This window comes from Acanthopagrus latus, chromosome 16 (assembly GCF_904848185.1).
Source record: "Acanthopagrus latus isolate v.2019 chromosome 16, fAcaLat1.1, whole genome shotgun sequence".
Taxonomy (NCBI): domain Eukaryota; kingdom Metazoa; phylum Chordata; class Actinopteri; order Spariformes; family Sparidae; genus Acanthopagrus; species Acanthopagrus latus.
The window spans coordinates 23,849,638-23,875,697 of record NC_051054.1 but is presented as its reverse complement, the minus strand read 5'-3'; the positions used below and the strand labels follow the sequence as shown (position 1 = coordinate 23,875,697).

General features: G+C 39.7%; 1 protein-coding gene across 6 annotated transcripts in view; it reads left to right on the top strand.

Annotated features, from left to right (window-relative positions):
• daam2 (dishevelled associated activator of morphogenesis 2) overlaps nucleotides 1–25,388 on the top strand; it is a 115,592-nt gene extending 90,204 nt beyond the window's left edge. For 3 of the 6 annotated variants that reach the window (XM_037071886.1, XM_037071887.1, XM_037071888.1), the window contains exons 12-26: nucleotides 407–465; nucleotides 680–864; nucleotides 1,342–1,647; nucleotides 2,019–2,126; nucleotides 3,679–3,708; nucleotides 6,921–7,027; nucleotides 9,187–9,271; nucleotides 9,637–9,743; nucleotides 10,708–10,796; nucleotides 12,492–12,660; nucleotides 13,569–13,676; nucleotides 13,970–14,030; nucleotides 14,420–14,551; nucleotides 20,600–20,770; nucleotides 20,895–21,107. In XM_037071886.1, coding sequence (XP_036927781.1) covers nucleotides 407–465; nucleotides 680–864; nucleotides 1,342–1,647; nucleotides 2,019–2,126; nucleotides 3,679–3,708; nucleotides 6,921–7,027; nucleotides 9,187–9,271; nucleotides 9,637–9,743; nucleotides 10,708–10,796; nucleotides 12,492–12,660; nucleotides 13,569–13,676; nucleotides 13,970–14,030; nucleotides 14,420–14,551; nucleotides 20,600–20,770; nucleotides 20,895–21,107 — 1,930 coding nt within the window. Of the gene's footprint in view, nucleotides 1–406; nucleotides 466–679; nucleotides 865–1,341; nucleotides 1,648–2,018; nucleotides 2,127–3,678; nucleotides 3,709–6,920; nucleotides 7,028–9,186; nucleotides 9,272–9,636; nucleotides 9,744–10,707; nucleotides 10,797–12,491; nucleotides 12,661–13,568; nucleotides 13,677–13,969; nucleotides 14,031–14,419; nucleotides 14,552–20,599; nucleotides 20,771–20,894 lie in introns of all 6 variants that reach the window. The other 3 variants (XM_037071889.1, XM_037071891.1, XM_037071892.1) reach the window with 3 other exon arrangements.
• Nucleotides 25,389–26,060: the final 672 nt, after the last annotated feature.

The following is a 26,060-nucleotide window of genomic DNA, read 5'->3' as shown; positions in this document are numbered from 1 at the left end:
TTTACATCTTACATTCTATGTAATATCACACCAATGTGCAGCTTCCTTGATTGCTTCATTACCAGGAGCACTCATTTTTCACATTAATATCAGAGCACTGTAACCTCCTTGATCTCAAGCCGAACATAACTGTACTGAACTGAGTACTAATGTATCACACAGCAATCTGCGTCAATCCAGTCAATGTTGGTAATGAATCTGAATTCCCCTCACTACAACTAAGTGAAGAACTGACGTCAGTGATCAGCAGATTTCCGATCAAATTATAAAACTTTCTTCCAAATGTTCTGACTTGACTTGGTTGGACTGCAGTTGACCCCTATGTGCAAGCATTTTGTGCAAGGCAGTGCTCAGTTTGTCCATCCATTTTTGTGTCTGTGCTCATTTTTGTCTGCCTGCTTCACAGGTTGGTCAATGAGAATGAGGTGAAACAATGGCGAGACCAGGCAGAGAAGTTCAGGAAAGGTAAAACTTGTTTTGCACACTGCACTCTGCAGGTTGAAAGAGAAAATGCATCGTCAAATGTATCATGCATTCTTATCTCCATCCATCTATTTTTATAGACTTAATGTATGTATTTGCCAACAAATCACTCTCTGCTTCTCTGTGTGTATCTCTTCTTGTTTGCATTTTTTACATCGCATTAACAAATTTCTGCCCCGTTGTTTTTTTTTTTGAGATCATGGAGAGCTGCTAGCTAAACTAGAGAGGAAGGAGCGTGAGTGTGAAACCAAGACCCAGGAGAAGGATGATATGATGAAAACTTTGAACAAGATGAAGGACAAACTCCAGCGCGAGGGAGTGGAGTTGCGCTCCGCCAGGGAGCAAGTCCTGGACCTGTCCTCACGCATCAATGACATAGCTGTGAGCAGCCCTGCTTTTAATATTACATTACAATATGAAACATAGAGCATGCTCCATGAGTCTGTGATGTGTTTTTAATTAATGGCATAGCCTATTGCTAAGTGATTTGTTCATCTTAGAAACTGACTTTTCTAAAAATGTTTTCCCACTTTTTTACAGTTTCTTAAAACAATTGTTTAACTAAGTTTTTTAAAAAAAATGCTTCAAAAAGTTTTGATATTAGTTTGCTTTCTCACTCATAAGACAGGATGGGTATCAATGTTATCTTACTGCATTCACTACAGAGATCGGTTCAAGGAATGTTTAACCTAGCATAGCTCAAACACTTGTTGTTTATTTGGAAGGGTGACACTTATTTTTGATGACATTTAGCTATTCAATTAAAATACACCTTTCAAGTAAGATAAAAGTCTACTGAATTAATGTAATAAGATATTCAGCACAACTTTATATGTCATTTTCATTCTCCCCCTCCAGCAGGGCAGCAGTGTCCCTTTCCCGCCTCCTCCTCCCCCTCCTGGTGGCCCCATGGCTCCACCTCCACCACCTATGATGGGTGGCTTTCCTCCACCTCCTCCTCCACTACCATTCAGCTGCCCGCCTCCACCACCACCTCCACCTCCACCAGGAGCACCACCTCCTCCGCCAGGAGCCCCTCCCATTTTTGGAGCACCACCTCCCCCTATTCCCTCCTCATTCAACTCAGCGAGCACGATGCGCTCCAAGTCCATCCCTCAGCCTTCTCATCCCCTGAAGTCCTTCAACTGGGCCAAACTAGGAGAGGTGAGAATTTAGTGAGAACATTTATTATGCCAAACTGTTCTCCTATTGTGTGAAAACATTTCAACTTAAATTCATTTGAAAGAGAGATGCTTATTTTGCACTAATGACTAATGACAACCACAGTTGTGCAAAATGTGATATCATTAAACTAAAATCAAGATCTCTGATTCTTACCTCAAAGCAATATAGCCTTGCAGATCTTATGATGATAAAATGAGCATGATTAGCTGATATCAACCCAAATTCAAATTCAAAGTATCTGTCTTTGCTTCTTGATTGAAAATTAGTTAGTATTAAGTAAGTAACGTAGAACAACATGTGTTTACCAGTATTTAATTGTTAATCCCTTGTGTCCCTTTCGCCATTTTCAGAATATGATCAATGGCACCATCTGGAACGACATTGATGACCTGAGAGCTTTCAAGATTCTCGACCTCAAAGACATAGAGAAGATGTTTTCAGCTTATCAGAGACAACAGGTTTGCACAGTGGAATACAGTATTCTGGAATGCAGTTTTTTGAATTGCGGTGCAGTGGGTGTGTTTTCAGCGAGCGTCAACATAACAACAACATAAAATGTAGACACAGAAATCTGTTATACTTGTTTTAATCACTGTTCGCATATTGCATTTGAAGTCTGAAGTTTGTCCTTGATTCTCTAGATTGTGTGTGTGTGTGAGAGGGGGAGAGAGAGAGAGAGAGATAGAGAGATGGGATGAGGAGTGGGATGTTGTAGGACTCTTGAGCGTGCCAGGGCTCCAGGCTAACATGAGCAGCTGTTCACTTCTGAATGCCTTATTGTTGCGATGCCACAGAACTCAGGCTTTGCCCTGGTATCTGCAATGCATTTGTGTGAGAATTAGGACACTGACTGAGTCTTCAGGGGCTCATGGATAAAGGCATCACAAAGGAAACAGTCATCACCAATACTGCTACAGATACCACTGGAGTCATAAGTACTCACGATAAAGGAAACTTTTTACTAAAGCAAACACTCTAAAATAAAGAAGCAATTGACTAAACCATGTTGAACCGGGGACTGACTAATAGGATGATTGCACTATGCACGCTTTTGGGCCTATACCATATAGTACATAGCAATTACTCCCCACTGTGCTACAAACTAATTACACACCACTTGTCATGTGATAATATTGGTGCAATTGCATAAAATGATTTACTGCCTCAAATGGTTTTAAGTGAAACATTAATATCCTCTAACAAGTTTCAAGCAATCTCAGTTTAAAGTGAGGTCTCTAAGGCTCAGTGAGGAGCATTCCTTAAGGTTATTATAACTGTTTGATTCCTTAAAAATACATTTTACTACCATGTTTTAAAACCTTCTGACAGAAAAGAGCAGAGCTTCTCTGTTCAGTCTTTTATAATCGAGTAATGGGTCATGTCAAGTTGTTGCTGACACTGGTTTACTTTGGATATTTCTGTTTTCAGAGCAGGTTTTATTGCCACATGCTAACAGTAAAATGCAGGTCTTTATGAATATAGCTATATCAAAACCCAATACTCCCTGGCTTTGACAGCTCAGTCCCATTTAGCAAGTGCAAGACTGAATTTAATTGGACAATAATGAAATGTTTAGACATCGGATAATTGCTTTTTTCTTTCTTCCTCTCAATATGGACTTTTGTTTACATTCACTATCTGCAGGATTGATTAACTCCATGCATTTTTCATATTCTTGTTTTTCATGACAAGTAGATGCAATCATAAGAATACATTATAACAATCTTGACCTCTTTAAGAATCCAGGGACAGAATATAGTTCACAAGCTTTTTGGTTCAACTATGCAGCTCAGAGATATTTCAGACATTCACTAAAGATTTCATGAGCCCCTGATGACTGAGGAAGTAGATTCATATTGTTTTTACAGACAGAGGGCTTTCCAGCTTCAGCTTGCAGTGTGCGTAGTAATAGTTCTTTGCTCTAGCCACCACTTTTTTCTGCTTGAGGTGCTAATCTTTGCATGTGTTTTCAATTTGTTTTGTGTCTCTCTGCACTCTCCGACTGCCTAGGACCTGCTCACTAATCAATCCTTCAAACAGGTGAGTTAAAGATCTTCCAGCATCTTCAATTCATTGTTACCTACCTCTACTGCTCTGTCACCTTCTCTTTTGCAAGGCTGCAGCCACCCAGAGAAGCCAAGTGTAATTAATGTGTTATTATGTGACTGGTTGTAGGATGTGGACACAGAGTTTGCTGTCGTTCTTTTTGAAAATGTCTTAGGATCTGTGAACCTTTACCTTAATGTTGCAGACCTTAATGTTAAAGCAGCTAGTCCTTTTTATATAATATATGTATTGTTTTTTTCCATTTGAACACAGAACAGAACAGCTCAGACATGACATTGCAAGATTTAAAGATGAAAGTAAAAAAACTTGGTTACATAAAAATAACTGTTCCTTCCCCAACCTTCCTGGCCTCCCAGCATGTAACAAATGACAAAGTTACAGGAGGGATGTTTTTGAAACAGCAGAGGTGCAGAGACAGGCTATCCAGGTTTAGGTAACCCTGTAATATGGAAGATAACAGTGTAGGTCCAATATGTACCAAGTGAGGGTCCCAGACTTTACAGAAAGCATTCACTGAGGAGTGACGCATACGTGTCATATATTCATTAGGAATTCTCTCCATTATAAGATTGTGCCACAACTTCATTGTGGGAGAAACATTCTTGATCCAAAAAGCTAAATATTCTTCCTCGTGGCCAAAGTCAAGAGCTGGAACAGTCTCATGTGTATCTAACACATATATTTCTATGTCCATCTGGAAGACCAAGAAGGAGGCGCATAGGGTCTAACTGTATTGGACAACAAAACAAACCTAACCCTAACAAAAATAATGGTTACTTCATTCACAATACCAGACCAGTTGTAGCGTGACACATGACCAGAAACAGTGAATATGATCTGCCAATCTCAGATTTACATTTACAACAGTACAACACATTAGCACCCATTTTGTGTTATATGTGTGTGATCTACAATTCTATAATGAATAGATTTTGTTCAATTAGATGTCTCCATAGTCTGTATCCACACCTCCTGCCAATCTAACTCATCAACTGAAATGGCAAAGCCTCTTTCCCAGGCCTGCTTAGTGTCCTGGGAAGTTAGGGATGAGTTGGCCTCACCTCATACGCCAATGCATTTCTTGGATAGTTGCAAAGATGGGGCCCTTTTTATGGGTGAGATTTCACTATTGGTTGCTAATGTGGTATTCTTGGTGAGAAAGTGAAAGAGCCCAGCTGCATAGCCTCAGACTTTGCAAAATTTATTTTAGACGTTGAAAAAGTGCCAAAAGACGAAATAGCTTTGGACATTTCTGATCAAGACAAAAATGTCCAAACATCATCCGTGTAAAGAATAATATTGTGCTTTCAATTTTCCAGTGAGGATACCAGATATTAAAGCATTCTACCTTATTTCTTGAGCTAGTGCTTTGATAGCAATATTGAAGAGCAGCAGCCTAAGATGGTCACCTTATCTATTTCCTCAGCAAAGAGAGAAATTACTATGAGCCAGAGCTATTTGTCAGAACTGCTGCTGTTGAAGTATTATAAAGAACACTTTTGATAAAGTTATTGGCCAGGCCAAATTTATCCAGCGTTTTATACAAATGCCTTCTTGGCATCAAGAAAAAGCACAAGAGCAGGTCCCTTAAAAGGCTTGAGATATCCTAATTATATTAAGGATCCTCAAAAGAATGGTTTAACCTAGTCAACAAGGGGTCTAAGAGAATATTTCTGAACTCCTTTTAAAACTCACATCCAAAACCATCTGGCCCTGATAGCTTGCATACAGAGTAAGCAATGCTTTCTCTCTCGAGCATCTGTCACCTGCAGGAGTCACAGGTCTGAGAAAAATTAACACATAAAGTCTAGGTCGTTAGCTATTCAGATGTGTATACATTTGAGTAAGGAAGTGCAAATTCTTTATTTATAGTTTTTTAGTCAAATGGTCTGACACCGTTGAAGTCCCTAATTGAAACAGAAATTTGGGAATTGGCCCTCATTCTAACGAGGTTAACAAGATATCTACCGGTTTTCCAGCCAACAAAGTTGGTAACTAGCTGTTGAACATGGCAAAGCGGCTGCTGAAAACAGCTAAGGACTCATATTACAGTATATTTTCTCAGGAGATGTAGGAGACCAACAACTCATCACAGTCAAATATTGGATTTTTGTGTCACCAAAAACACAACTCCAAATTAATACTCATATTGCTCTGTGTCTGCTGGATGCTTAAACACAGTCACTCTATCATATTTATAAAATCAAATACTATAGGTTTAAAGACATGATTTTCACCACTTTAGGAAATAACAGTTTAGAGTATACAGCAAATGAAAGAAGGTGCGTAGCTGGTTGGATGTTGGCTTGGACAGTTTCCCAGAGAGGAGGTTCAGAAAACCCATGTAAATGCAGCATACATTTATTGTGTTGATTACCATCATTACCATTATCATCTTTCTTTGCTGTTGTTTTAATAATTCATCATCATGAACTGAGCAGAGACAAACCTATATTTCAAAGCAGCCACTTGTTAAAAAAGCCATTACAACCAGATTGCCTTTTACAGGAGAAAAAAACAGTCCAAAAAAACATGACCGCATTTCAGTCATGCCACTTTATTAAAGATGAAGGCACTAGTCTCCAATTACATTGGGTTGAATGCAGATGCTATATACAAGTAAGCAAAATAACAAGCTTTTTTATAAGACATGTCTGTTTTACATACATCATAGTCAGCATCCTCAAAAAGGAAATTATCGGGCAAGCAGGAAACCAGTTAGGGCCCTAAATAGCATGTGATTAGCGTATAGCCACATGTATTCTTTCTTGTGCAGATTTTTAATACTACATTTGTGAGACGCTAACAAAAATATCTGACAGGCCTGAACCAAGTTTTGAGCAGTTTCCTGTTTCTCTTGTGTTTGTAGTGGTGACTCACCAAATAAAATTCTAGCCTCATAAGGTCCTGCTTTAGATTTTTTGTTGGCATTAGCATGAATTTTTTTTAACTTTGTGAAGCCCAGAGTTGAAACATTTTAAAACAGTCATGCATCATGGCCTCAGTGACAAATGCAGGCAAGGGAACCTGACCTGAGGCCAGTTAAAGTATTTGGTGGGAGTACTACCTTTTAGTCTGTGCTTCATAGTGGCTGTGATCAAACAACAGTTGGCCTTTTATTTCTTTTATTAGTTTTGAAGTTTGTTCCTTAATTAATCTCATTCTTTGCTTTTATCTATCTGCAGAAAGAGACGGGCTCTATGGATGACATATACGTCAGCACGCGGAAGGTCAAGGAGCTGTCAGTCATCGACGGGAGACGTGCACAGAATTGTATCATCCTGCTTTCAAAGTACGATCCCAGCCTAAATGATTATTATACACACAGCTCAAAAAAAACTAGGGAACCCTTAAATCCCACATCATCGTGGATGAGTAAATTATTCAAGTTGAAAATGGGATGTGTTTCCCCAGGCCATCACTGACCATCACCAAACTGGTCATGCTGGATGATGTTACAGGCAGCGTAACGGTCACCAAGGCATCTCCAGAGTATTTCACTCCTGTCCCTTGTGCTCAGTTTGAACCTGCTCTCAGCTGTGAATAGTCTGGGTGCCAGTGGCGGACCTGCCAATTCATAGGTTTCACATGGTGTCAGGCTCCTAGGGAGTGCCACCTAGTAGGATCAAAAGATCATTTAAAAAAAATTCCAGATAGTCATTGTGCTATTGGATGCACTGATAGGCGAGGAGACAAGCCTGGGCCATGCCTCTACTGAATTTCATCCGAAAAAGAAAACCCAGAGAGGAGATTGTGGATTTGTGCCATAAGATGTACCTAAACAATGACAGCCATCCAAATACTTACATATTTCCAGCGAACACTTCATCAAAGTGAAGCTCAAGTAAACACAAGTATACAAGTATACTCGTATTTTTAGCCATAAGTCACATCTGTAAACGTTTTGACATGGTATGTTGTTGTGTATCAAGGTGACCAACTGCAGTGGTCTTAATAAATTAAAGTTAGCTACTTAGCTGAGGAGCTGGGATGCTGCTTTAGCCACAAATAAACTCAAAATGCAATGATTTGGAAATCCCCTTATACCTTGAAGCTTGCGTTTGGACTGATTTGTTTTGGTGATGTCCAGGGTACATAAGCAATAACATTATTAATACAATAATGTTGAATATCGAGTGTTGCAGTACTCGCCAACTAATCGTCTTGCTTCTGCCATTCTATTGCACCTGTTGTCACTTGCATCATCATTACATGTCGCTAACATTTGCGCCAAAGCAGGTGAAATTGATTCACGAGTGCTTCCTACATGGACAGATTTATATCCCTGAAGTTCAACTGACTTGACAGTAATATTATGCTGATTGAGTGTTCCCTTATGTTTTTGTGCAGTGTATATTCTACCATCAATAAATAAGTAATTATTATCTGTTAATAAGACAAATACATGACCCTAAAGCTTTTGCGTCAGGATATAGAGCTATACCTCTGAGTGAAGTCGCTTGAGGCAGGTACAGGAGTGTCAGTCTAATTGAATTACCATCCAAACACTTTTCTGAAATTAGGAGCTAACAAGGTCATATGACGGATGTAAAAAATTGTCCAGGTGAGGATGCAGCTCTGGAGAAGTGTTCTATTTTTAAAAGACATCACCATGAAACTTCCACAGTTGGTTACTTGCATTAAGGCAAATATGTTTTAATTGCAAGTTTTCTAAAATGTTGTGTGTAAATATGCAGGGAGGCATTGTCTTATCAAATGAATTACTTGCTTTAATTTGCATACGTTTCCAGCACAGAAATCTGAACATTGGATCATGTTGGGTTTAAATTTTTTGTTTCATTATGTTGACTTAGTGGGGCTTTTTGATTAAAGGTGCACTCACTTGTTTAAATGTCCACTAAAGAAATTAGAACTAAGATAATGACCTAAATGTGTATTTTTGCACATTAAATGGGCCAAAATGTCAAAATTAACCACTGTATGAAAAAACTGTCCACTTCAGTCATATAGAATGAATAAAGACACAGAAAATTGACCCCTCTATCCCAAGGGGTTTTTAGTCCCACTCTATCTGAACCAGAATTGTCATGTCATCATTTAAGATCCACCAACAATATGGTTACCATTTGCAGTCTCCTAACAACAATGATCCAAAGCCCTTTGGAGAATTTGAATCCTAACCCTTCTTCAAAGATCAATAAACAGACTTCTCTTTTAGACAAAACTGCAACATGGTCCCTGAGCTCTCTCACGTGTCAATAGCAAATGGCCTGAGGGCACACACTAGACCCAAATGGGGTCAGCAGTTGGTCAATACAATGCTGTTATTGATCCCAACCCAGCACACTTATTACTGATGAGATACACTGAGAACAGCTGGCTGTGCTCCCAGGGTTGGTGCTGGTCCAGACCAGTATTCAGAGTGTCACAGTTCTCTGTATTGTGTTCTTACATGGCAATGTAATGATAAATGTAATCCTTTCTGTGCAGGTTAAAAATGAGCAACGAAGAGATCAAGCGGGCAATCCTAGAGATGGATGAGAGAGAAGAGCTAGCCAAAGATATGCTGGAGCAGGTAAGGCTCAGTACTTGATGAATGATGGTGTGTACAGTGTGTAGCATGGTAGTAGCATTGTGCTGTTATGGTTGGTAAAAATGGATTTGATTGATTGGGAGAAAAAAAAACTGCTGTTCTATTATTAGAATAAGACTTTAAAGAGGTTTGATGTACCTTGCCAAGCCAGCATTTTCCTCAGACAGTAATCTATATTTTATTTTGCCAAGGTTTTGTTCAAAATATTATAGCAAAAATAAAAATGATAATCAACACTGAATTAAAGTATTGCTGAATTTCCTGAAAAGGTTCAGTACCATGCACTTCAGTTTGTTCTGCAGAACTGCATTACCATTTGTCTTAATGCCCTTCTTGTACCATTGCAGCTGCTGAAGTTTGTCCCTGAGAAAAGCGATATAGATCTCTTGGAGGAGCACAAACATGAGCTGGAGCGGATGGCCAGGGCTGATCGCTTCCTCTTTGAAATGAGCAGGTACACAGGGCTACACTATTATATAACACTCTGCTTCAGGTGACAGCTTCTATGTGATAGTTATCTGGTTTCTGTATATACTATACTTTTAATGCAGCCAAACCAACTGCAAAGCATGGAACCACACAGATCTGCTAACTGCAGGGCTGGTTGATTTACTTACTTTTTTATCTGTTTTTTTTTAATCTAGGGCAGTTATGGCAGAAAGTGAGGTGTGGTGAGCAATATATAGTATATCAGTATTTTGTGTGTAGGGTTAGGGTTATTATTAAATGTAGTGTAGCCTATGGCATGCATTTAAAATGGAAGATATAAGAAGTGAAGAACCTTCTAGATGTTTTGCAGAATCTAGACATCAGCAACAAATATATCCTAAAATATTGAAAAGCACAATGTCTGTTCATGAAGAATGAGCTACAAAGCAGCATTGGAAGGTTGGGATCAAGATCAAGCCTGAAACTTCACTATGATTCATCATTTAGCTGAGAAAATAAGTCCCGGCTTCGTTTTAGGATTTGCATCAAATCAGAGAGAATCAGACTTGTTTGGAGTCATTTCCTTTTTTTTCTGCAATCCATCCTTTCTCAAAATCGGCTCTGTTTGTACAAGATAATTAAACCTTTTCATTTCCTTCAGGGAAAAAAATTATCCTGTCTGCTTTCTTTCTTTTGACTGCACTTTGGTCTGAGGAATACATCTGGGATTTATTTATTTTGTGTGCCTTTTTATATTCCCACTCCCTTCCTCAGTGAGCATCTTGGCATGTTCACTATACCCATTTGTCAACTCTCTAACTTGATGAATCTATTACAGTAGATGATAAAAAAGGCCTGGGAAAACTGACAAAGAGAGTTTTTTTTTTTTTGATTGGGTGAAACTTTGAACTTACACTCTCCTGGAGACAAATCTAACTCGCTCCTTTTTCTCCATTCTCCTCCCTTTACCTCTGTCATTCCATCATCAGAATTGACCACTACCAACAGAGACTGCAAGCTCTATTCTTTAAGAAGAAGTTTGCAGAGCGTTTAGGTGAAGCCAAGCCAAAGGTTGAAGGTAAGGATGATGACTTTGGAGGATACAAACTTAACTCTCAGTGACTGCTCTTTTAAGGATTTGGCAGGTAATACCTATATTTTTCTTGGTATCTTAGTATATGATAGTGTCAACATGTCCCGTCTAAAATACTTAAAACAGTGTTTTATACATCTTGTGACTGACACGTATTTGACAATTTTATTTTTGAACAGGGAAGTGCATATTGATGAACATCGAAAATATCTCTCTAAATATGCCGGATTATAGCGGAGCTGCTCATTTGCATCCGTAGTCCCTAAAAATTTTTTTTTTTTTAAATTTAAAAATTAAAAAATACAAATAAAGGAGACAGCAAATAAATAAATAACAACATATGGTCAAAAAATCATCAAAATATTTTTTTTTCCAGCTTTTCTTTAATTGGCTAATGTATTCTTCTATTTCTGCCAAACTTGGCTTGAAGAAATGCAAACATAGTCTCTTAAAGTCTGCACACTGTAGCGTTACACTAGATATACTGCACAAATATACTGTCAGCGTTGGCTGACAGTATATTTGCCCGCTGTAGTTTTCCCTTCGAGCCAAGCTTCCAAGTTACCAAGGAGGCTGTTTTGGAAAGCTGGCCCATGTTGAGAGGGGAGAGCCTTTCTCGTAAACACTGCAGCTCACTTCAAAGACTCAGGGAAACGGTTTCCAATGAGGTCCATAGATGTGTGCGTGCACGTGTGCACACATTGGTGTATCATGACTGAGTGACTTGAAAACAACTTTTCTTCTGGCTGAAATTATTTCTGCTAACTGTGTTTTATATGCAGCAATTGCCGACTAGCAGTTCAGGCCTGTGTTTTCTGTAGCCTCTTTGACCCATTTTCTGTTCTAATCTGAGATGGAATAAAATATATCATCTGACATACATTCCTGGCTGCAAGGAATGGAAAGAAAGAATGAACAAATGAATACTGTTTCAAGCCTCCAGAATCTTTGTTGTTGGATCCAGAGCTTCCCAGACCACACTGTTCATCCATGCCCATAATGAAGTTCTCATCCCCTTTTATTATTCATGTTACTTTGTCATATTCTTTAGATGAGACTATATTATCCTGGACCACCCAGCATGTTCAATAGAAACATTTTAAAAGACAGTGGTGTGGGCTGCCAGGACTATCTGCATTCAGCAGAACCCTGTCAGCAGAGCCAGAAGCATGGTTCCCATGCTGTATCAAAGCAGTCAGAACTCTAAATATAACAATATGGATTTTGTTAATGATTTTCACATTCATGCTGAGGTTTCCTCTGTGGAGAGGGGGAACCACCTGCACTTTGCCAGATAAGTCTGTTCTCTCGTGGGGAAAGAAACGGACAGCGTGGGGTTGTGTTTGGAATATTCCCTTCCCCCTGCTGTTTTATGGATGGTTGGAAGGACTGGATGGGTTTCCCCATTGAGCTGCCCAGTTGTTTTGGGGAATACTGATCAATCATAGTGAAGGATGTTAAAAACAGAGGAAAGAATGAGAACCTTTGGGCCACGTACAGATTAGACTTAGTTTTCATGTGAATCTGTGGGGGCTGAGTAGAGAAACAGAATGCAGAAGAGTGGAAAAAAGGTCAGTTCATTATGCAATATAAAAAATGGTGCACTCAGCAAAGTGCACATGTATCAGTCACCAACTATATGATCTCTCCAGCAGCTTCTCTTTCTCCATGTTCCTTTAGCTATCCTGAACGCATCCAAGGAGGTGGTCCGGAGCAAGAGGATGACTCAGATCCTGGAGGTGGTGCTGGCCTTTGGCAACTTCATGAACAAGGGCCAGAGAGGCAATGCCTACGGCTTCAAGGTCTCCAGTCTCAACAAGATCGCTGACACCAAGTCCAGCATAGACAGGTGGGCCAGGAGAGACTATGGACATGACATAAACCTAATGCACCTTAAAAGTTAAAAAAAAAAAAAATCAGTCTTACCCACTCACCCTCAACTGATGGATGTTTGGGATAAATTTTGTGGTCCACAAAGCATTTCTGCAGCTCCACTGCAAAACTGTTGCAGCATTCTCTTAACCCTTTAAGCCCCAACCCAATTTTTCTAGGCCTCTGCTCGAAAATTGCATATCCATAATAAAATGAGTATATCTCTGCAACCACAAGGTTTATTTGAATACTTTTGGTGTCATGGGAAAGGGAACACTTTGAGGATATGTTGAGATGTGTAATTATCAGTATATGTGTTCCTGGTGAATAGTAAATGAAGATGGCACACAGCGAAAATTCAATAATTTTTGCTTAAAAAAAGCACTTTCAGTGTGTGTATCCCTTGAAAGTATTGCTGCCAAAGCTCTAAACCTCTTTCAAATCATAGTACAATATGTGAACATTGTCTCTGCAAAGGTTGATTTTGATCAAGGGCAGCAGAACAAAATTAGAACAAGTTTTTTATACGCTGTAGCCCAGCTTCTGCTGTTTAATTTGATATAAAATATGACTATATTCTTTCATACTAAGTGCAGTAGTGGCTCTGTGGTTGTTCTGCATGTCTTAAAGTCCCTCAATTGGAGGTCCTTGGGGTTTTAAGAGTTAAACAACTTAGATGGGGGCTCGCTTTTTGAGTGAACTTATAAAAACTTTTTTAGAAAAAAATAATTGATCATGCATTAATGCTTAAAGTGTCACTGGGACTCCTAGCAGCTAATGCAGCATGATTTTCCGTGGCTTAACATAGTCAAAATGCAAACTAGGTAAAAGTCTAGTATTCACAGTAGTACATTTTTTTGTGTGTCCTCACTTGTGATTTAACAGGAACATCACTATGTTGCACTACCTGATCATGATCTTTGAGAAGAACTACCCTGACACACTGAACATCCAGCAGGACATCAGCAGTGTACCAGAGGCTGCCAAAGTCAAGTGAGTGCACAACATCTATCAACACCCACAGTATGTATTTTTATTGAAGCAATGTGATGGTGTACACTTGTCGTCCTAACTGCATGTGGTTTAATGTATTGAAGTGAAACAGATGGCATATGGTAAAAAAAATACTCTGTAAGATGTATGAGTAGTAGGTGTAAAAAGTAATTGAAATAGAAATCAGGACACAACATTTACTCCCACAGTTGTAGAGAATTGCAGCACAAGAAAACAGACAGAGATGGCTTCCATAACAGTTTTTTTTTTTTTTTTTTTTTTTTTGTCACTAGCTTGGCAGAGCTGGAAAAAGAGGTGCACAGTATCAAAAGTGGACTAAAGGCTCTTGAGGCGGTGAGTTTTTTTTGCGTTTGTTTCACGTTCCTTCCCATTGGTTCTTCTCCTGTCTGTAATTACGTTTTCCGAGCGTGGAAGAGATGTACAGCAAGGTGAGGTGTTTAAATGCTGGCAGTGTTGGCATGGAAACAAGGGCTTATGTGCATGCACACATGAAGGCAGACCACAGAGATCCACATTTTTTGTAGTTTTTAGAAAAATAGATTTTCCATAACTGAGGAAATTTAAAACATCCCCATCCATCAGATGCTCTTCCCTTGGCTTTAGGGAAAGGTCACTGTCACTCTCTGTCTTCCTCCTCTCTAAATGTTCAAAAAGCACACAATAATCTCATAACTTGAACTTCTATTTCTAAATTCACGCATCTGTGTCTTGTCCCCCTTAAGGAGCTGCACTACCAACAGAGCAGGACGAGGGAACGTGGGGATAAGTTTGTGGCTGTGATCGGGGACTTCATCACCGTGGCTGGCTTCAGCTTCTCTGAACTGGAGGACCAACTGAGCGAAGCCAAGGACAAGGTAACACACTGCTGAACCCCTCAGCTCTACAGTGAACACTGAATGTGAATGTGAAAGGAGATCAAATGCCGTGATCAGATCTGGTATTGACATTCACCCTGAGTGATCCTACCACAGGCAGTCTGAGTGAATCTCACTTTCCTACAAAGTTTCTCCTACAAAATTGTATCGTAAATTTGTAAAAATGTGACATGTTTTCTCTCAATAACATGTTGTCTATTTTCATACATTTTGTGTAAGAGGTGAAAACAGTTAAAACAGTGTGTTCAAACAGCTGTGATGGAGGCACGGAAGCAGTCTGGTCCAGCAATGCAGTGACAAACTGACACCGTTTACAAGGAAATAAACAACTTATTGTATTGCCTTTAATGCCTAATACACAAAAACGCACAAAAGATTTACATCAGCTGTTTTGCAGAGTTTATGAAGTTTTTCCTCACTCACCAAATCTTGAAGTCACAGAATTTTTCAAGTTTTTTCAGAATTTGTTCGAGTATATTAAAGGATATTGCAATTTCCATTTCAGGTTTGATCAGTTCAAACAGACAGTGTATTTTTAAAAAAAAAACAAAACAAGACATCTGCTGGTAACACTGGCATTAAGAGCCCAAACACGTAATTTATGGTCCCCCAATTGTTTGTGCTTGAAAAATGTGGTGACATGTGGCACAGACCACCTCCCAATGTGGTCACGGTGATCAGATCCTAAATGCGTGATCGGATCACTCAGGACAGGTGTTAATATCAGGTCTGGACGGGACCATACTGTAAGTTCATATGTCCATGCTAGCTGTCTTCACTGTCAAAACCTCAACACAGACAGAAGCGGAGGGAGGAAGAGCGAGAATACTGAAGGGGGAAACCATGAAACCCCTCTGCAGTCCTATTAGTGCAGCGTGATGATTTCTTGAAATATTATCATGGATTCCCCCCCATCCTCCCTTTGTGTTTGTCTCTATGAGTTAGTGTTTGAAACTACACCCTCCATGTTTGTACAACTGGGACAAATGGCCCTTTGAACCCTGCTGACTAATGTGTCGATGTATGGCAGGAAGTATGTAAGCTGAAGACATCAGTGGGACTATGAGAATCCTAAAGTAAGGTAGTGTTGAAAAGATTCATGTGAACATTTGATTTTATTTGCAGGTCTTAGTACTCCGTTGCACATTTAGCAGCCTGGTGCTGACACATTGGACACTTTAAACGTTACAGACTTAATTCAGTAGTGACATTTGTACAAGTATTACATCCTAATTTATCAAGAGGCTCATTATTTTCCAAAATAATTGACACAGTGATGCTATACACCCACCCAAATTAAATCTTAAATTTTCTAAAGAATCATCTGATTGTGGAAAAGAGATGGAGAGAAAGAAGAAGGAAAAGCCCTCTGGTTTCATTTAGAGTCTCCGCTCTAATTAATTATTTGTTCAAGGAGGAGGTCGGTAAGAATTCGGAGGGAAAACTGGCCAGTTGGTACGTCATGGGAAAAGAACGAGAGGATCAAGGCGCTGGTTACTGCTGTAAAACAAAAGAACCTGTGTTCACCGGCCCAGACTCTAAACACACATTTTTCCTAACATGACTGTGTGTCTGTGTGTATATGCTGTATGTGCGCGTGTGTGTGGTTAGTAAATGGGGAGTCTGACTCTCACTTTAACTCAGTGCTTGTCAAGGCTCTCTGACGCTCCATTAGGATTCCAGTGGAATACAAATATGGATGTTGGTGTGCGCGCTGTGTCTCAACAAAGGTAGAGTGGGATGACTCAACAGTGCAGGCAGTTCAGTGAGGCTCATAAAGCTCCATGGCATCAAAATGTGTGTGTGTGTATGTCTACAAGAGAGTGGGAACAACACACACAGGCTCAGCAGACGCCACTACATACATTACAAAGGATTACAGTTGTCCAAGGTCATGTGGGTTATTGGGACAGAGGAGAAGGGATTCCGGTTATCCAGAGAAATTGACTGGGTTTATCCTTAGAAACAAATCCACAAACCCACTCAGTGACATGTTCATAGACAATATAAGACTCAGCTCAGTTTCATACAAAGAAAAGCAGAGCAAGGCATGCTTTACGATATTTAGTCGCCTAATGTGCCGTTGGAAAGATAAATATGAAAATTAAAAAAAAATCCTGGTAATGTAAACTTGGCAGGGTCAGAACCATTGCTGGCCGACATTGTCTAAAGCTGACTGTTGTGTTGATTGTCTTGAGTGATCTTATAAATGTGTTTTTTCAGCTTACAGGCAGTCATTATAGTTTTCGTACAGTATAAGAATTAACCTGTAGACTTGAAACTGACCTGGTGTAGCTCATTTATCACAGCATGTGTAATGTCTTATATTATTATCCAATTTCTGTTATCATTGCAGAATCACACAAGTGTACTTGCAAACTGATTTATAACCTGTGGACTTATTTGCCATACAGCAGTGATGTATATTTGACCAAAAAAATAATACGCACACAATGATGGGTCACCTCGCACAAGCAAGTTTATTTTTCAGTTGGATGATAATGTGGTCACAACAGCAATGCTAACATGTCGATATTTCGCAGGTATAATGTTTACAGTGTTCACCATTTGCTCATATGTACTAAACACAGTGCGGTTCAGAATGATGGGAATGTCATCAGTTTTGCTGGTATTTTTTTTTTTATAAAACAAAGTATTGGACAAATCTTAAATTCAGCCTGATGCGATATAAAAATTAGGGCATTGACTAGTTTTTTTAATATTTATCCAGAAGAGGGACATGACAGTGGTCTAAAATTACATTGCAGTCTATCCAAAAGTCGTTGAAATAATTGACCTGAAATTTGAAAATTAAACCTGCTGTGACACTGAAGTCATTAGGGTGTATATGCTGGGAACTATGACGGTCTGTACAAAATTACTATGTCTGTGGCAATGTATCTAATGGTTGTTGATGACATTTAAATTTGGACCAAAGTGGTCAGTTATTGTCTTGTCAGGAGTCTCGCCCCTTTGGGGGACCCTGTGTAGCTAAAATAAAAAATTGCCTCAGAAAAATGTTTGTGAAGAGTATTGGCTGTAAAAGGGCAAACACATGCAACAATGCAAAGTCTAAAGTATGACTTGAATCTAATAGACCAGAATTTGTTTTTTAACCACAAATGGAATCTTTGTCTTCATGCTTTGTGCATTTGAAATTGCTGCCCCCTTTTATACAGGTGAATCTAACCAAAGCTGTGCAGAAACTGAAATATTGCATTTTTCTATGCAATTTTTTTTTTCCAGTGTTCATTTCTACCTATTTTACACTTTCCCACCTTGGATGGAATGTGCCACCTCACAGCTGCTAATTCATAATGCTTCAACTACTAGACCATCTCTCAAATTCTTTCTTGCAGTGTAGCTGTCAAACTGATATAAACTGTGTCCACAGAGGCTTAGGGATCAATGGGACCATATTGATTGTTTGCGGACGTCCCTCTATTCTTCTTTGTGCTGAATAAAAACAGCTTCTGCTTCATGTTGTTTGTACATGCAGAGCAGTCACAACACCTCAGAATAATCGTCAGTATTTAAGCAGTGGTTGTAGAGAAAGACCAAATCTGCGATGTGTTAACCAGAGCTCATTTGAAAGAGCCACAAGGCTTGACAATGTCTCCAATCAACATCTAAGATGAACAAATACAAATCTGAACACAAAGGGCATGGACATAAAAAACTCTTGTCAAGACAAAAATACATTAAGCCTTTCACAGAGTGCAGCACTGTGTGTGTGTGTGTCTGTGTGAGGTGAGCTAAATCCGTGTGGCTTCACATTCTCCATTTCTGTTCATATGTACGCATGTGTATGTGTTTACTCATTTAACCAAGACCCGAGGGGACGAGAGGAAACAGATTTGACCAGACACATAATTACAGGAGGGAGAGGGATGATGGTGGGGGTTGCCATGGTGACCAGCCCATAATGATAGGAGGATTTTGTATCCGCAGAAAAGATCGAGCCCCAACTCCTTCATATCACAACACTATAACCACATGCTGGACATTTATCTTCTATATACTAAGATAATATATTTTATGTACATTTACTCCAGCATATGACAACAATACAACAGAGTGTAGCGCAGTAGAGATCGGTGCTTGAAGATTATGTTGGGCTGCAGGGGTTACCACAGTAATGAGTCCAAGTCTGCGGTTCCACTCAGTTTTATTGACTTTGAAGTAAAAACCTATAGTTGATCTATACACTGTAACATTTATAAGTTAAGAAGTCAATCCTGTTTTTCTTAGAGATGATAGAAACTAAAACAGTAATGAAAGGACAATCAGATCAGAACCTAAATGAACACTAATGTTGCTGCTTGTGTGCTGGATGTATAAATAGGCAACATGGCCACAAGTTGTTTGTGAACATGTCTGCCAGAACAACTTTATACAGGGACCATTAGTCCACACTGGGTTTTCAGCCTGTTCCGCTGCCCCCTAGTGGCCAAAATATATAATAATTAATGCAGCTTTAAATACATTAAACTGATAACTTTTGTTCTTCCTTTTAAAATCGTACCATGCAGCATTTGTTGCTTTTGTGAACTCATCATTCAAAGGTGTAGTTAGCGATTACCAGAAGGAAAGGTAATTTTCAAGTATTATTACCAGGTCTCCAAATGCTGGTGCTTTGGGTTGGTGACTCTCCAACACAAAGCCTCAATATTTTACGATCTGGAAGTGAGACTGATGATGCCCTGAAATGTTCCAAAATTACAGAATTACAAAGATACAGAAACCACCATGCAGTTTGAATGGGTCATAAGTAATTATTAAGAGTCCATCCATTGTGTTTTGTTGTTGTTGTTGTTGTTGGTGTTGGTGGTGGTGGTGTTTTTTACTTTTTAGGGAAATATTGCATAGTTTACCTTTTTTCAAAGTCAGTTTTTGAAAGCAGTGCCTTTTGCTTTTAATTTCAGTCCTTGAGGGTCTTTCACTAATGACAAGCTTATGTCGAGTGGTAGTAAAAGAAGCGCCTATAAAAACTCTTCTTAGCATGCAGTTTAGTCAAAAAATTGCTGTTGACAAAAGGTCTGCTAATTAGCTAATTTCCTAATAATCCTTCACAACAAAAGTCCCCCAGCATGTCGATCTTTAAAAGCTTTTCTCATGAGGCAGTAAAATCAGGGAAATGTTAATTTACACCAGCAATAAGTACGACTTCTCAAACAGCTGAGAGTGACTTATACCAGAGGCCAAGCAATTCAACAGGCAAATTGTTAATAAGCACTACACTAATGTACATTTTGAGAAGATAAGCAACATTTAGGGCAAAGGCCTCTTTTAGAAACACTACAAGTTGTGTTGTATCAACTTGAAAAGCTGCGTATGAAGTGGTGTATGATATAATCAGGATCAATAATCTTAAAAAAAAAAGGATGTGCAATCTAGTTTTGCCAGAACAGTGCAGCCACACGTGTAATGATAACACTGTCTAAACGTCCTGCCAAAGTCCTTTATAAAGTGTGAATATGGCAACAACTGACTCTGACCTCTGCGTATCAATTGACGTTTATAATTTTGGACCTTGATCTGTTTTTTACTGTAAATAGTAAGCTGTTTGGAGGAATGTAAAGTAGGTTTGGCTGCAGGCATTGTCCTGGCACAGACCACTGGACAGCTTGGTCTGACCAGGATGGACATATGGTGGTCAAATCATGTAGTCTTTCTCACACTTGTGTGGGGTTAGGGGTGTGTGTGTGTGTGTGTGTGTGTGTGTGTGTGTGTGTGTGTGTGTGTGTGTGTGTGTGTGTGTGTGTGTGTGTGTGTGTGTGTGTGTGTGTACATGCGTGCATGTGTCTGTGAATTCATGCAAATGCATGCCTATGCAGGCTCACATGTGCCTTTCACTAGAAGAAGAAATTATGATAGCTCTGGGTCATGGCAGATAATACACTACATTTGGTTTTGGTGTATGTTTCCGATATGTCTGTGTTTATCTCCAAAAAGCTGTTCACAGTCAAGATTTTTGGTCACTTCATATCAGCATATAAAAATGATATATGTGTTATCTGTGTGCAGTTTGCCAATTCTCTGAAGCACTTTGGGGAAGAAGAAGGGAGGATGCAGCCCGATGAGTTCTTCGGGATCTTCGACACCTTCTTGCAGTCGTTCAGCGAAGCGCGGCAAGACCTGGAGAACATGCAGCGACGTAAAGATGAGGAGGAGAGGAGGGCACGGATGGAGGCCATGGTGAGACAAACATTTAGAGTATAAACCTGAGACTTTTTTACGAGTGTTTTAAACACCTGCAGAGTTGTTTTACTCTCTGCTCCTGTTTGTTTCTTGACTTCAACTTACTGTCTCCATTTTCCAGCTCAAGGAGCAGAGGGAAAGAGAACGGCGGGCCAAGAAGAGCGGCGCCTCAGACGAGGTTGGTGGGGAGTTTGATGACCTGGTGTCAGCACTGCGTTCTGGTGAAGTCTTCGACAAGGACCTGAACAAATTTAAGCGGAACCGCAAACGCTCAGTCAATCAGCTGGTGGAGGGTGGCGGCCGCGAACGAGCTGTCACAAAGGTCAACTACTAGGCCAGGTAAAGGAATGAAAAAGAAAAGACTAGACGCCGAAATTCTGCCGTGGTGTAGTTCTCTGAACACCTTTAGTCCAGGTACTCAAACGGTGACCATTGACATTGGAGAGGATGTAAGTAACTGCTGAACTAGACATGCAGATACATGTATGGACGGCCGCACTGTTTTGAAGGATGCCACACTCTCTTCTCACTGGTCTTGTAAAGCTTTTTCCAACCTGTTTGTCCAGATCTGGAAGAAGAATAGTTGGGATAGATGGATGGATGGATGGACAGACCACTGTGATACATTATCCCATATCTTTTGACCATATCCTTTTAACACTGTGCTCAAGCTTCCAACTCTCTATCGTCCACTGTTTTTCACTGCTCGTTTTCCCTCACAAACCCTTTGCTGTTCTCCAGTAAGTTCCCTGGTGCTGGATCAGCCCTGTCTTTTTGCTAACTGGCTCTAAAACACACAGGACATTGGGATCAGCCAGTCACACTGTAAATAGACACAAGGTGGAGAGAAATTATAGAAAAAATGACGTCAGGCAGATTTTAAAAAAGAAAAAAAAAAAAAAAAAGAAGATGGGAAGGGGGAACTAAACCATAACCTTACAGTCATGGTTGCTCCAAGTGTACCCCAGAAAAAGAGACTTTGGAGCCACAGAAAGGGTAGATACGCTTTGAATATATGAACTTCCTTTCTTATTGCTTCAAAACAGAGGATTCATCCCAGTGTCCTCCAGCACACAGCATTCCCAGGGAGGACATCCCTCGCTTCTCAAGGAAGAACTCTTCTAAGCTTGATCCTCCTGACAAAACCATGACTGTGCCACGGGGGTCAAGCCTCACCTACACTACCCAATGGTTTAAGCATTGTCCTGGCATGAATCGGTGCCAAAGCAAAGAGAAAAAAAATGTAAATGTAATAATACAAAACATGCTGCAGTTAGGCATTGATATATATTTATATTTAGATGCAGACAAGCTAATTGCAAAGATGTAGAGGTTTTTTTTACGTTTTCATGGCATTTGGGGGGGTTTGTACACGCAATGCATTATTTGTTGGTGTTGCAAGTTCACATTGCTGTTGAAGTTAACTTCTTATACATTTTTGCGCTATGTAAAAAAAAAAAAAAAAAAAGATGATTACTTATCCTTCTCTCACACATCTTGTTTGCACTGCAGCTTTTCTGAAAAAATCCTAACACTCCTAGGGTTGCACAATGTCCTCTGGAAAAAAAAAGTCCTCTGTACTTAAATTTACTTTATCTATAACAAAGAAAATGAAGGAATGCCATAGGTGATTTTTAACTTCAGGGCAAAATCTGCAGTTTACAGTGCTCTCCCTGCTCAGCTGTCAGGGTGAATGGTTCCCATCTGAATCGGGGCAACTAAAATGCGGACCATGTTGGCAGTTCTCATTAGGCCTTTCATTTTTCATTGATGGTGTCTGTAGGATCTGTTCCACTGGTGCTAAAACATGTGGTCTCTGGGCAGAGCTGACAGTGTAGTTGAGGATTTCTCCAAATATACTAGGGTTTGTTCGCTCTGTTACAAATTTCAGGCTCATGCAGTGTTTCTGTGCATTTTTCATATTTTAGGTGACATTGTAATGAGGGACCACACCATGTGAGAAGTCTGTATTTGCAAAGTCAGGGTTCAACAAAGCACTTGAACTGAGAAGAAATTCTTGTTGTGGCTTGATCACTTTAAGGGCACTAACAAGAAGAGGGCAGCCTCAGTAAGCATTGTAGAAAACAATCATTACTTCCATCTTTCCTTCCAGTGTCTTTTACACATTTGTTTACCTATAGCTAGACACTGACTATTATTTGGCAACAGGTTGCCCATAGCAATACCACAGACTGACATAGTGTTGCCAACCCAGGTCACGATTTCGAAATCTTCACTGTAGTTTGCTTTATGTATATTTGTATTTGTAACACCTTAGCAGTAGCTATGACAAAGGCTGTGATGTAATGTGCAGGCTCCTCTCTTTACAACACACTGTACATCTTCTTGAAGATGGACACACAGTAGCTTGCTACAGGAAGTGTACCAACAGAGAAACCACATTTGAACATGGTAAAGGTAAAGGTAAAGGGCAACACGCGCATGAAGTTCAAGGACTCCAGTGGGAGTATTTTAGTGCTAATTGGCAAAATAAACTCACCCTGTGTTTAATCTCCCTGCCAACCCATTTATCCACATTTATATAATAATACAGAATTACAATAGGGACACCAGTTAAGGCTTCTTCTCTATGCTTCGTGTCTTTCAATATATCCTTTACTTACCGTACAAATTAGTTGTTTGAGTTTGATGGGGCAAAATATTTGCACAACAGCTCCTGGTTCAGTTTGTAGGTGGTTGTTTTTATAGTAACACTGTGGTCGACACCAAGAACTCATATTGCAGTTCCTTTCTCCATTCCTCATGTTAAATTGACTCAATAAGTAATTGTTGTGTGTCACAAAATGATGAATTGCTGAACATCAGTTTTATTTAATTTACAATGTTTCTGAACAAACTGAACTGAACATCCACCAAGCGTGTTGTGACGATGTCTGCAGTAGTAATGGCAATACGAGTTTGTCTCTGTTCCTTTACTGCCAGCCATTCTGTTCTGAAACATATTCAAGTGCCTCTGACCCTGTTATCACAAATGTACCATTGTTATCATCATGTTTTAGACCTTAGAGCTTTCTCATGTACAACAAATTGCAGCTGAGGGTTAGAATTGGATTCACTGGCACCATCTTGTGGCGTCAGATTGAGAACTTGGTTTCAAACCTGATGCCACAAGCAGTTAAAATCAGCTCTCCAAACTGTGATGAAGGACGTGACCTTAGCTCGAGGCACATAGGTCACCAAAGTCTCCTGAAGGTCCAAGAAGTATGATCTATTTCCTGTAGCTCGAAACCAGTATTTGTTCCTCGAATTGAAGCAGAGAGAAAAGATATGTGGCTAAAAAGACTATGCGAGTGCAGAAAGGGCCTCACAGGTCCCATGCCCAACACTTTAGAGATCAACTGATACACCAAATAGATTGAGAGAGGTTCCTTTATATAAGGGGGAAATGACATATGGTTGCCTATTCTTTAACCAGCATCTCATGTATATTTGAGCTATTCTGTTTTCTAACCTCTGCTCCTTTGTCTTTGCAGTTAATCAGAGTTAGTATATCACACTATGGCAGACCCTTTAAACTCTGAATCCAGAGCTTTAACCTGTATTGTAGTGCATACCATTTACTGAGGGGTATTGCAACATTGTCAGTATTATTACATGTTTATGTTGTTACATGTTCGGATGTTTATTTGGCCATTGACTGGCTGATTTTGGGGTGTACAGATGGAAATCAGAGGACTGAAATTAGTAGCTTATTCAATGCACTTTTATTATGGGACATTCCCATTTGCAGCACCATTGAGGGCTTAGATCCCTCGAGAAATGAGAAGGGTGCAACAAAAGAGTGGTGCAAAAAGAAAAAAAAACATGGTGTGAAGAAGAAAGAGAGAAAAAGGGCAAGTGAGATTCGGGACTCCGGCTGGGCCGCTGGAAACACATTTAGTCAGTCTAATGGATGACAACGATGTGTAGACACAAAGAGGTGACACTCCTATAAACATGAGTGTATTTTGTATAAATTATCACTTGCCTGTGTCACCTGTTCTGGTATGTAAAGGAAAAAAAAGCTGAATGTTTTCTAAATCACCACATTTGTGTCAAGTCATGCACTTGGCGTTGACCTGCATGCCTAAAGAAGGGTGCACAAAGTGTGACGTGTTGACTTTAACCTTTAATAGAAAATTGCTTGCAATATGGAACACACATGTTAGACGCCAATTTGTACTACCTGAGGAAAGTTGCACCTAGTTTTAGAGGTTGTATAATTGTGAGGAGTCAGTATTTTTATGGTTGGAAACAAAACGTATTCTCCACCGATGTATAGTTGGAAAAAAAAAGCATTTTGTACACCATTCTTGATGTTTGAGATAAGATTAAAAAAAGAGATCACAACATTGAGGAATGTTCCATTTACCTGTAAATTGTACCTCTATTTATTTGCCTTATTTAGTTTGCTATATTTTGTATGTACACACACACGCATTATTACAAAATGTTATATAAAAAATATGAATATAAATAATTAAACTGTGGTCCGAGTATGATGGATAGTTCTGAGACATGTATAAGAATAAGATTTTTTTTTTTTTTTTCATTTCTATAGTTTTATTTTTGTTCTGTCTTTTGTAGGGTTACAATAAAAGTTTGTCCCTTCCAACTGAGTGTTTATTCTTTCCCTCACAATCATTTTTTGAAATGAGTGTTTGGTGAGCTCCTGAAAAACAACCCCATACCATAATTCCTCCTCCACCAAATTTCACAGTTGGCACAATGCAATCTGAAATGTACCGTTCTCCTGGCAACCTCCAAACCCAGACTCGTCCATCAGATTGCCAGATGGAAAAGCGTGATTCATCACTCCAGAGAACGCGTCTCCACTGCTCTAGAGGCCAGTGACGGCGTGCTTTACACCATTGCATCCAACGCCTTGCATTGCACTTGGTGATGTGTGGCTTGGCTGCAGCTGCTCGGCCATGGAAACCCATTCCATGAAGCTCTCTGCGTACTGTACTTGGGCTAATCTGAAGGTCACATGAAGTTTGTAGCTCTCTAGCAATTGACTGTGCAGAAAGTCGGCGACCTCTTTGCACTATGCGCTTCAGCATCCGCTGACCCCTCTCCGTCACTTTACGTGGCCTACCACTTCGTGGCTGAGTTGCTGTTGTTCCCAAACGCTTCCATTTTGTTATAATAGAGCTGACAGTTGACTGTGGAATATTTAGGAGCGAGGAAATTTCACGACTGGATTTGTTGCACAAGTGGCATCCTATGACAGTTCCACGCTGGAATTCACTGAGCTCCTGAGAGCGGCCCATTCTTTCACAAATGT